At 43.3% G+C, this 11,898-nt stretch overlaps 1 protein-coding gene across 1 annotated transcript; it reads right to left on the reverse strand.

Moving 5' to 3' along the window:
- Positions 1-158: 158 nt before the first annotated feature.
- Positions 159-10,407, reverse strand: slc26a10 (solute carrier family 26 member 10). Its single transcript, XM_062541314.1, has 18 exons — positions 10,086-10,407; positions 9,131-9,241; positions 8,541-8,698; positions 8,028-8,192; positions 7,215-7,367; positions 6,767-6,849; positions 6,514-6,661; positions 6,144-6,257; positions 5,575-5,652; positions 4,453-4,548; positions 4,230-4,336; positions 3,623-3,692; positions 2,835-3,014; positions 2,651-2,705; positions 2,445-2,533; positions 2,213-2,267; positions 1,680-1,786; positions 159-1,271 (listed from the first exon to the last, which is right to left on the reverse strand). Exons 1-18 carry the CDS (start codon positions 10,348-10,350, stop codon positions 1,233-1,235), a joined length of 2,073 nt encoding a protein of 690 aa, XP_062397298.1. The 5' UTR covers positions 10,351-10,407; the 3' UTR covers positions 159-1,232.
- Between the last annotated feature and the right edge of the window lie 1,491 nt (positions 10,408-11,898).

Here is an 11,898-nt window from a genome sequence, read left to right on the forward strand (position 1 = left end):
AATAGCATAGACCATAAACTGCTTATTCATGTTCACAGTTAACCTTAGTAAACAAAAATAAATAAATATATTAAATTATAATATAATAAATTATTATATGTATTACTATTGTTTAGTGTTTATCCAGGCTCATATTGTAATGTGAAACCAAATTTGGGGTTAGTGTACATAATTCATGTTTATTCATACATTATTCATATATCAATGACAAAAATAAATACATGTCATTTTTTCCAGCATCAAGAAGTACATCTTAAATGTATTGAGTACAAAGTACAAAATAATTTATTTCTTTATCTTTCTATCCCAGGCCAACATTCAAATATAACAACTGTAACAAGTAGATAGTGCGGGCCCCCATGCTGTAGAGCAGACACCCATTCCAGCATATGGCTCATAGTGGAGGTCTTGAGTAATTGTGATGAGATAGCCAACATGTGGGAGGTCTATGTCTGTGTGTGCATAAGAGAGAGGTTATATCTTGTAGGAATTAGGCATACATCTAATATTCTCCGGTAAACTGGTCATGGTTTCCATGTTAACAAGTCACACTTCCTGATAATGAGGGCAGATATCCTACAGTTCTTGTAAGTAGAGAGCACAGCACAACAGAACATAAAGTATACTGTAAGGACCCTTCACTTCATTCAGGTGCATACTGGTCTGAAAAAGCTTTTATTGTCAAATTCTTGTATTGCTTTTACGTGGTATGTATTGGATGGATCTATTCATTATATTATTGTACACAGAGACAAATGTTTATAGAGCATGGTATATTAGCGGAATACCATACCTTGATAGTAGTGCCGAGAGCAGAAAACAAGATCATGCTCCTCTATGACATGTTGGTATACAGTACGTATATTTATTTTGCTCTACCAAATCTCAGCTAATACTCAGTGCAGTCTCCACGTTCATAAGATATGGTCAATAACCTCAGTTTAGACAATACAGAATGTAAGAGTATAAAACATGATAGATGAACCCTTCCCTTTGATGCATCACAAACATAGCAAACCAATTTCTAAATGGATTGGTTTCTGTGCAAGTCATGTGGGATATACCTGGCCTTTTTTAATCACCGGCCATTTTGACCAAAAGAAAAGGCAGGCCACTGGTGACCCTGTTGAAGCCCGTCAACACGTCCATTTCCGGCCGTTGAAACTTCTCTTCCCTCCACGACTCGGTTGGTATCCCAGGTGCTACATTCTCATTCTCACAAAAATGGCATCTTACACCCAGATTGTTGTGTTGTTCTCTGATGGTTTCTCCTGAGCAAAACAGGGACACACATACTTTAGTTCAGTCGGTCACAGAATGCTCTTTTGTCACAGAGGATAATATAGGCCAGAGCCATAGAAAGAGAGAGTTGCGACACTTGATGTTGTCGCCACGATCAAAAGTTCCAAAAAAACCTGTGCTGAATGTCTGAATCGCAGGAGGGTGGGATGTACTTCTGGATGCTGCAAGGTGTTCAATTAACTCATTGACTAGTGACCAAGAGATTGGCTGTAAACAGTTCCAAAAGCCCCATAACGAGGAAATAGCCTGGAAAAAGCGCTGCCATTTTTTCCTATGGAGGTCTATGGGAGTGTCGCCACTCTGTTTTATCTACCGCTCTGATATAGGCCAATCACTTCTGTATGTGGATCATTCCCCTCCTTCTAGCTCCTGCCTACCTTCTGCTGTTGAATGTGGACCATGGCGTCATGCACGGTGACGAAGATGTGCTGAGGACTCATGTAGTTCATCAGGCCACTGGAGGTCAAGATCTTCAGCACGCTCTCTACAGGACAACAGGGGGTTGAACAGGGAGAGTGAAGTATACTACAATAGTAGCTCTCTACAGGACAACATGGGGTTGAACAGGGAGAGTGAAGTATTCTACAATAGTAGCTCTCTACAGGACAACATGGGGTTGAACAGGGAGAGTGAAGTACCCGTAATTTCCCGACTATTAGCTGCGAAAATCACTGTATTATACACTGATTTTGCACATTTTCTTCAGCTATGAGGTTTATTCAGGGGGCAGTTAATATGGTGTTCATATGGTTTTGTTTCTTTTAACTTGCATAAAACACTGTCCTGCGGCTTATACACAATGCGGCTTATATGCGGGAAATTACTGTATTCTACAATAGTAGTGTCCAAGAAAACAGATTTTAAATATCACAACAAAAAAAACGTTAACTGTGTGTGCAAGCACATTTACCATTGCAGTTTGCCAGGTATATCCTCATTCCAACCTTCTGACACTCGATACACATCTGAAAAGCAGGTTAACCCATATGATGAGGGCGCAGGAGGAAAACAAATTCATCCTCATTTAATGTCATATGCATGATTTTTTTATGCATGAATTTGAAATATTGAATTTCCCCTTGGGGATCAATAAAGTATCTATCTATCTATCTATCTATCTAACTATGCACAATAGTCTCTACCTGGATGAACAGCCGGGCTCCTGCAACGTCCACAAAAATGACGCTGCCGCAGTCGATGAGGACGGCCTGGACCTCGCTCTCCAAGGCCTCTGCAGTGGCACACACACAGGACAAGGGCAGAACGTGAGTACTGTGTCCAGCTGGGACAAGAGGCCAGCGTAAAAGGGCTCATCTCTAGATCACACCTACAGTATAGCGTCACTGACCTGATTTAAAGAACTCGTTTTCAGAGGAGAAAGACGTATTTGCAACACCTCTTTCCTGAGGAAGGATACAGATACAGTAGGTTATTATTAAATGAGTGAGAGAATAACCCACCAACCTAATGAAAGACATGCCAAAGCCTGGCACATAGCATTTTGTGTGTTTGAATGCTTTTTTTCCTCTTACCACTGTGCTGATGGACTCGCGCTCCCTCTTCTCCAGGGCTTTCCGGGCCTTCTCCCTGCGCCGGATCCTCTCCGGACTCAGGCCCAGCAGTCGGCTCATGTCGGCCCGGAAGAAGCTCCGGTTGCCGTAGTAGATGGGTCCATTATAGGTCAGGATCTTCACTCCTGGAATTTCATAGCACTGAGGAAGAGGAGCGAAGAGAACAGCAGTGAACATAACGCAGCCTTAGAAACATTTTTTAGAGGACAGCAAGTGAGAGAACTTCATATATCAAAGGACATTTACAAGACAAGAAGTGAGCGAAGTTCATATATCAAAGCTTTTACAAGACAAGACACTTCATATATCAAAGCTTATATCAAAGCTCCATGTCCTCTGTTGAGGCATAATTAAGCCATATAGCACGAGTGAGAGTGGGGTTGGTAATATTCCCATGGGTGATGTTCGACCATAGCCACGAGGCCGGAGGCTGGACATGGAATGTCTCTCGCCCAATCAGAAACAAATAAATAGTTCCACTCAAAAAATCCAAAATCCCCCTGCACAGCCAATTAAGTTGGGTTGTTGGGTGCTGGTGACTTGCAGGTTTACGATTAATAAAAAAGAAAAAAGGATCACCGCACACCATTGGACTACACTTTTAAGCTTTTATTTCTGAGCAACGCGTTTCGCCACGCGCTTCCTCAGGCAAATAAATAGTTCCATCGAACCCAATTGTATAATACATGTCAGATTACCACGTCACTTGTCACAAGATCAATGGTTTTTAATAAAGTTTGGGGCCTCACCTTATTGTGGTTGTCTACAGGTCTGTAGATCTCCGTGTTGGAGGCTCTCCCCAGCACCGAGCACCCGGCCCTGAGCAGAAAATAACCCAACTCATTAAGTCCACACACACATCGCCTCGTGCCAATGCCTCCGCTCTCCTCTGGCGAGTGTGAAAAGTTAACGTCCTCCAGGAGAGGAGTGCGTTCGGAGAGTTTGTTTTAGAATAGCAGGCCAACGAGGGATAGAGCGGCCCCCAGTACACTACCCACCCTGCCCCAGGGTGCGGAGATTCATAATTAGGGGGCATAAATAATCAACAGCGCGTTATTGTTGCTGATAAATGCATAAATTCTAATTAAAACTTTTCAATTGCTTTCTACACGGGCGAGTTACATAATGAGCTCAATACTTTTAATGGGACTGTTCCAGTTGAGGCACAGTTATTCCCTTCTGACACTAGCAATTATTAAGACTGCAAAATTAATAACCCTATATCCCATACATATTTGTTCACAATGCTATGGAGTGAATAAGCGTAACAATAAACTAATGAGTTGGCTGATTAAGTGAGTCTCACAGATTATTTGTGTTTGACATACAGTATGTCGTTGCAGTGAGGATGCCTACCTCTGAGTACGACAGATGACGGTCATCATGGAGAAGACCACTCCAATGGCCAGACCCAAATCCACATTCAGCACCACCACTGACAGCCAGGTAACTAGCCACACGACCTACACTCACACACACAGCAATATATACATATACAGTATAACTTAAGTTTCATAGGACGAGTCATGAAATGACCTGAAGTTATATCTTCATAAAGTTTGTAGTGATGAGTACTCACAAAGTCAATCTTGCTCACTCTCCACAACTCCGGTAAGTCCTGAAACTGGACAAACATTTGCCTCAGGCTGATCACGTTGATGCAGGCCAGCACGGCCTAAAGGAGAGGGGGGGACACAGGGGACACAGGGGGACACGTGAGTCTGGACGCCAGGCAGGAGCAGCAGCACACAGAACAGGAGCTCAACCTCTTCCAGCTCGCGATAGTGGCCCTTTCCGAAACCAGCCCCTAAATCCTAACACTACACACTTCCACTTCGTTTGCGCGTTCACGCGAGGGTCCGCCACATTAAGTATCATCCGAAACGAATTTTGAGTCGAGTGAAGTGCCTAGGGAGAGGGGCTACCACGCCTCCAGGAGCAAGTCAGCATCGATGCTGACTTGAAACGCAGGTGCAACCGTTTTCAAGTGTTCGTGCAGCTCGTGAATTTCCCTGCCAGTTGTTTTTTGGTCCGTATGACGGCATTTACAGAGAAAAGCGTGATTTAAGCTACATTGTAACAACTCATGTTCAGTTTGATACTCAGTAAAATGTGCAAGATCGTACAGAAGTAGGCTGTAATATTTGAACACATGTGCAGGTCGCATTTACAGCACTTTTATAATTTGATGTTAAATAAAGCATAAAATGCAACTCCTCACTCATAGTAATGAAAGGAGAGAAGAGGGATGTATATCCTAATACATAGGGGTGTCCAGAACATCTTAATTGGCGATTTAATATATATTGGCTTCATAATTTCTATGAAAACGAATATGACGTCAACTTCCTTCTCCCTTCAAGCGCATCCGAAATGTAGCGCTGTTTTAACCCCCTAACCCTTCAAATGCGAGTGTTCTCCGCACCCACGAGTGGACTTGAAAAGGAAGTTCACTCGCTAACCGAGTCGAAGTGAGTAGGGATCCGTTTCGGAAAGGGCCATTATGAATCCTACTATGGCCACGGCAAGTCCCGCCCTATGTCGCCCTCTGATTGGCACCCTAACCCTAACCGTAACCCTATCCTAACCCAGCACAGCGTGAGTGTCATTGAGCTCAGCCAGTCAGGCGTAGGCATAAGGCGGGACTTAGGGCATGGCCATAGTAGGATTCGTAAATTGGCTTCCAGCTCCGCGCTCTCACCTTGGGCAGGAAGTGGAAGAGAGGTCCAATCAGCAGCAGCACGATCAGCACCACTAGACTGGTGAACAGGCCAGAGAGCTGTGGGACAGACCAGAGCAGCTTCTTCAGACTATTACGGCTATTCACAGAACATTACTGTTTTTAAGGATATTTTCAGACTTTTTGCCACTTTTATTCAGAAAGGACTGGACTGACAGGAAATGAGTGGGAGAGAGAAATAGGGCGGGATCAGGAAATGACAGCAGGTTCGGATTCAAACCGAATGTGGTTAAGACGCATGCTCCACAGCTCCCCCCACAAGACATTCTTAACACCTAAAGTCATGTGATTGCTTTGCGTTACTCCAGTAGGAAATTAATCAAATTCATATTTAAAGGAAGATGGAAAAACAGCTGTAGGAAACATAAGCAACTCATCCTTAAGACAAACAAACATAAATGTCTGCCCATGTTGTTTGTTAATAGAATATTTATGTACAAAATGAATCTGAATGAATGATGAATGAATGAATGAATGAATGAATGAATGAATGAATGAATGAATGAATGAATGATTGATTGAGTGTGCACCTGTGTGTGGCCGCCAGCGCTCTCCAGGATGTTGGTGGTTGCCAGAGTGGCAGAGCTGGGGAAGCAGGTGAAGAGAGAGGAGACGGTGTTGGAGACGCCGAGAGCCAGCAGTTCCTGGAGGGAGGACATCAACAACACTGCAATTCAAATATCACATAGACACCAGCATTAAGAGAAATTCTGCTGCTTTTAGTAAGTTAATGTTCAGTTGGATCACACTTGATTTAGGATCCCCCTGATTGTTCTGCCGTAGTGAGACAGAGCGAGAGAAAGAGAGAGAGAGAATGAGAGTTTAAGGTAGAGAGAGAGAGAGATTGAGAGATTAAGGTAGAGAGAGAGAGAGAGAGAGAGAGAGAGAGAGATGGGCTACCTGGTTGGGCTGTATGGAGTAGCCATGCTTGTCAGCGTAAATCATTGCTAGAGAGACAGACACAGCATAGCCTACGAATGTGATGGCGATTGTGTCCCCAGCAATCTCTGGCAGAACTTCCAATTTAGGCATATTGGGACGAGGGAACCTGGGGGTGACAAAGGGATAATCATACTTTAACATACATCTATGCTTCTACTGGTAAAAGTTCATTTCTGAGCAAGAAGTATAACAAAGAAAGTGTTTCAGTTACCCTGCAGGTATATGGCCCACGATCTGAATACCATATTTGGAGTCGAGGGAGGAGCCATATGCCACCCCAGTTGCAATTATGACCTATTAAAGTACACAAGAATCCAGAGATATAACACTGCACACAAGTGTGGACAAAAGCATCAACACAATCTAAGGTTGTGTATAAGCCTTCTGTAATCTCCTGTGTATAAGCCGCATTTTGCATAAGCCGCACGGCAGTGTTTTATGCAAGTCAAAAGAAACAAAACCATATTAATACCATATTAACTGCCCCCCGTGTATTAACCTCATAGGCATAGCTGAAGAAATGTTGCAAAATAAGTGTATAAGCCGTGGCTAATAGTAGGGAAATTATGGTATACATTTCTACAGTCACATCTTCTCATGCATAGGTCATGCCGTGCGTAACTGCGTATCCTGTCAGTCTCATTTTGTGGATAACTTACAGTGAGGATTTCCACTGGAATGGGGGTGCGCAGCCTCTGGCGGAAGCGCGTGTTCACCTCTTTGACGGGCACCAGCACAGCCAGGCAGACCAGAGAGATGACGAGCTCCGCCATGTTGGTGTGGGGCAAATTCTCCATCACCGACGCCAGGGTCTGCAGAGAAGACTCGCTGCGTTAGCATTCAAACTTTTGGTTTTTGAAAGTATATTTTTTGGGCTTTTTTGTGCCTTTAATTTTGACAGGATAGTAGAGAGATATTTTTAGAGAGACGGGTGCGCACATCCGCAAAATTTTCTTAAGCAGGTGCCAGACAAAAAACGTGTCAAAGTAGAAGTGATGGTCTGCACACTGCAATGGCTCCAAAAAATAGTTCTTTATTATTTAAAAAGGCAACGTTTCGATCAACAGATGCACCCCGCCTGTTTATGACAGGTGCTTGATTACTAGGCCTATTGGTCATGTGATATAGGCCTCCTATGCTAGTTCCTATTTTGCCTGACGAAGATCTGTTGATCGAAACGTTGCCTTTTTAAATAATAAAGAACTATTTTTTGGAGCCATTGCAGTGTGCAGACCATCACTTCTACTAGGATAGTAGAGAGAGACGGGAAGCGAATGGGTGAGAAAGTCGAGGTGGGATCCGGAAAGGACCACGGGGCGGGAATCGAACCCGGGTTGCTGGCGTGCGGTGCAGGCGCCCCAGCCAGCTGCGCCACAGCTGGGGCCAGCCTTCAAACTTGAGCACAACCGTTGGCCCTCACAGCTGTGCTCGATTCCCAGACAGAGGTAGCCTACTGCAGCACACACACTCACCTTGAAGAGGGAGAAGGGTCCTGTGTAACGGGGCAGTCGTAGCCCCAGCATGCTTTGCAGTTGAGATACAGTCACATGGAAGGCAGCAGCACTTGTGAAGGCTTTGACGATGGGTTCTGACAGATATGTGGACAGGAAGCCTAGCTGGAGACTGAACATGCCCAACTGAAAACAACAGAGACTAGAGATGAGTTCATCAACAACTATACAGAACACCAAATGCAGAGGTGGATATCCCTGGTTCAGAGAGTAAAAGTCCTGCCAAGTATTTGATCCAACGATTTAGTAAACCAACTCATCCTAATTAGCTGCCAGGTAGAACAGATAATCAGTGATATCACCTACAGTATGTTAAATGCACAGGTAGAAATAATATATGGCAGGACTTTTACTTTCTGGAACCAGGAATGTCCGCCTCTGACCCAATGTAATATCTAGCCAGAAAACCATTCTGTTACACTTATTGTGATGTGGCTGATGTTTCTGAAGGTCTAACGGCACACTCTTCCTCACCATCAAGATCCCTGAGAGGAGGGCTACTGCGGACGCCACTCCAATTCGCTGGGCCTCAAACTCTGCAGCCTCGGCACTGCTGGCATTCAGAGCCAGAGGGGTGGGCACCAGTTGCTCCACCACAGAGCCAGTCATCAGACTCACCACAGCAAAGGTACCTGTCCCAGCGAGAGGCCACAACATCACTCTACATCATAACACCATTCACATTTTCAAACGACAGGGACAAATACCATACAAGCCTCAATTTTTTTTCTTTTGATTACCAATATCCATCTCATATTTTCATAACACACATTTTGATACTCAAATATTCAAATGCACAATAATCTGACATTCCTCAGAAGTTGTATATCACACTTTAAAACATTTTTGTCCATTATCCATGGGATATTCTCATTCTAAATAGTGACAAAAGGCTATACTAAGAGCAGCAACAATTAGTTGAGTACTACAGCTATTTCAACACAGCTATTTACATTCAAAGTTAAATACAATCTGCAGTTCACTGGCACATATTTTCAGTGCTCTAATATAACCTGGAAAATATGAGCCCATAATCCATGCAATGAAAATACACTTGAGATTACCAGTTGAGACGTGGCGGCCTGTCCCAAAGAGCATGTAGAGAACCACAGGGAAGAATGAAGTGTACAGACCATAGATGGGCGCTACTGATGTCAACAGTGCAAAAGCCATTCCTAGTGATACAGAAACATATCAAGGGTAATGAGTGTCAAAACAGTTTTTCTGTTCTTTAAAACAAAAATTCATAATTGAAATATATAAGATTTTTAAAGATTCATAACAGGTTGAGCACATTTCTTCACAAGAAGATATGACCTTTTCAAAGACTCCATAATGTTGTCACCATATGAAATCACTGAGAGCATGAAATGCAGGTCAGGTGCCTCTTTTATACTGAAATGGGGAAAAACGCCATGGGAGCTTAGAGGAAATAGAGTGTAGCCTATGTTGGAGAACGCTTGTGTAGAACCAAGTCTTTTGGGGTAAGTGGGACATTTTTCAATTATAGGCTACGACTCATCATTCATCTTGTTTAATTTAATGCGTAGGGCCGATGTACACAAATTAATGTACATGAATTAAATAACTTCAGGTCTGAACCTTTGGTTGTACTATGTTCGGTATGATTAACACATTAATGATTTGAATTATACGGTACCTGTTTGGTATTTTATAACCAAGCGATTTCTTTACAATCTCCAGACTTGAAGTTACCTGACATGTTGACAGTAGGCTACAATGCTTAGCAAGCGGCTGTAATTCAGCTAAAACGATTGGTTCATATAGTTTGTGGACTATCTGCTGATGTGAGGTTTTTTTTTAATCAAATCATAACACGAAAGTGACCGGTAGGCTAAACATCAGCAGCTTCAAAACCGCATTTTGTTTTACCTGGGAATGTATATTTTCATTCCATTCTCTCTTGTCTTCAACCACTGTAAAAGTAGGTTATGATAAAAACTTAAAAACGTAACAAATAAACAAACAAACAACACATGTGCCTTCTACTCGGATTACCTTGAGGTATATGAAGAATGCCAACTGTCAGTCCCGCAACAGCATCTCCTAATATCCATTTCTTTAGCCTGTATTTTGGAAGCCAGTTGAAAATCGGCACTCTCTCCTTCAACAGGTTGTGGCACGAAACCTGCGAACACCTGCATTTCTTGAGGAGTTTTTCATGGAGCTTCTCGCGCCCGCTGTGTTTGTCCTCGGTACCATACGTTTGTCTGAAGCGATCTTCGGTGTAAATATTCCTATAAACGGCCACTGACGCGCTCATTCTGTTAATCCTCTTCGTCTTGACTTTTTAGGCAAGTGTTATTAGGACTGTTCTGAGTGAGTATGAATTCTACAGCCTCAAATATATAGCAGTCAGAAATTTGACTTCAGGAACCATTGTATTTTCCTGTCAGGTGCTATGAGCCAATTACATGGCTCAAAGCTGAACTTTTTTGTGCTTGAGTTGAACTTCTTTGGCAGGATTTTTACGTCCCTGTTTGGCAGCTTCCCCATAAAGGTGTACTTGTCCAGCCTCAGTGATGACAGATACAGCAAGCCCTCTGGGTCCTACTGCGGAAGGCATTTTACCAGTAAACAGCTGAATGAGCATCTGTAGTCTATCTCCCACTCATACATGAAACAGACACACACACACACACACACACACACACACACACACACACAAACATGGACACACACGCGCGCACACACACACACATACACGCACGTTCTTAACTCAGCTCGGCTCTTTAACTCCTTTATTGTGTATCAGGAGATCTCGCAGGGAGAGGAAACTTACAATGTACAGCTCTGTATGAAAACCCCACACAGATCAAAGTGCCATTGTATCTTGAGTGAAGGTGTAACTTCAAACCACATCTACCAGCAATTATTAAAGGTGGTCATTTCCGAGTCGGATGGATTTCCCTGGTGGCCTTTGGTGTTTGTCTGTGTGAAGCGTGGGACGAGAGCACCCCTGTGAAATTTAATCATGGGCCCTGCGCGCTGTCCGTGGCCCACTGATCACACTGAAGGCTGATTCAGATGAGTGTGTCTGTCCAGAGCTCTGTTCCCAACCGGCACACTTAAGAGGCATGGAAGTCTCCGGAAGCAGAATTACCTCAGATTTATTTTTCTGGAAACAGGTGTAGACAAATGTTGACACAATTATTAATTATTAATATTATGGTGAAGAGAAAAATCTACATACGTACTGATATCCATAGCACTTTTCTTCTGACTTCCCTGTAATATGACAGCAGGCAAAAAGCACACCTGGATAAAGCATGAACTATTATCTCTAATCTACCCAGTGACCTTGTAGCTAATTTGGGGAAAAGGATACAGCCTGTAGACTTTACCCTCAGTGACCCATTTGCAACTGCAGACATTGTTGTCAGTGACACATCCAGAGGTCAGATTATTGTGATACCACGCCATTGTTACTGATTTAGTGAAGTCAAATCAGTCATTAAATTAAGAGCTAATTTCCTTTCGTTTTCAGCCGTCAAGGAAGAGAGGCAGCCTGATGTTGGACGTGTCTGAGCTCACTGCGGCCAGATCCAGTGTTTGCAACTGTTTGCCTGTATAATCTCCATGCTTTCAAAACAATGTCAGTGAGTATGGCGGAGATCGCAATCTAATAAATAGTCCGGTCTTGTAGAAAAACAAAGAATGATACAATGGCATAAATAGGTGGATTTGTTTTGGTCGCAGCCCAGAACTGGGACCGGTGAATGAGTGCCTCCGTGCAGAAATGCATGCTGGCCATCTCCCAGTCTCCCAGTCACAGCGTCACACACTGTCCAGCTATATTTTCTCAGCTATG

The sequence above is a fragment of the Sardina pilchardus genome, chromosome 7 (genome assembly GCF_963854185.1).
Source record: "Sardina pilchardus chromosome 7, fSarPil1.1, whole genome shotgun sequence".
Lineage (NCBI taxonomy): Eukaryota > Metazoa > Chordata > Actinopteri > Clupeiformes > Clupeidae > Sardina > Sardina pilchardus.

Coding starts and splice junctions, on each gene's coding strand:
- slc26a10 (XM_062541314.1), bottom strand. CDS start 10,350: ATGAGCGCGTCAGTGGCCGTTTATAGGAATATTTACACCGAAGATCGC. Junction 5,653..6,143: donor GCGCTGGCGGCCACACACAG/GTGCACACTCAA, acceptor TCTGTCCCACAG/CTCTCTGGCCTGTTCACCAG. Junction 4,337..4,452: donor GAGTGAGCAAGATTGACTTT/GTGAGTACTCAT, acceptor GTGTGAGTGTAG/GTCGTGTGGCTAGTTACCTG.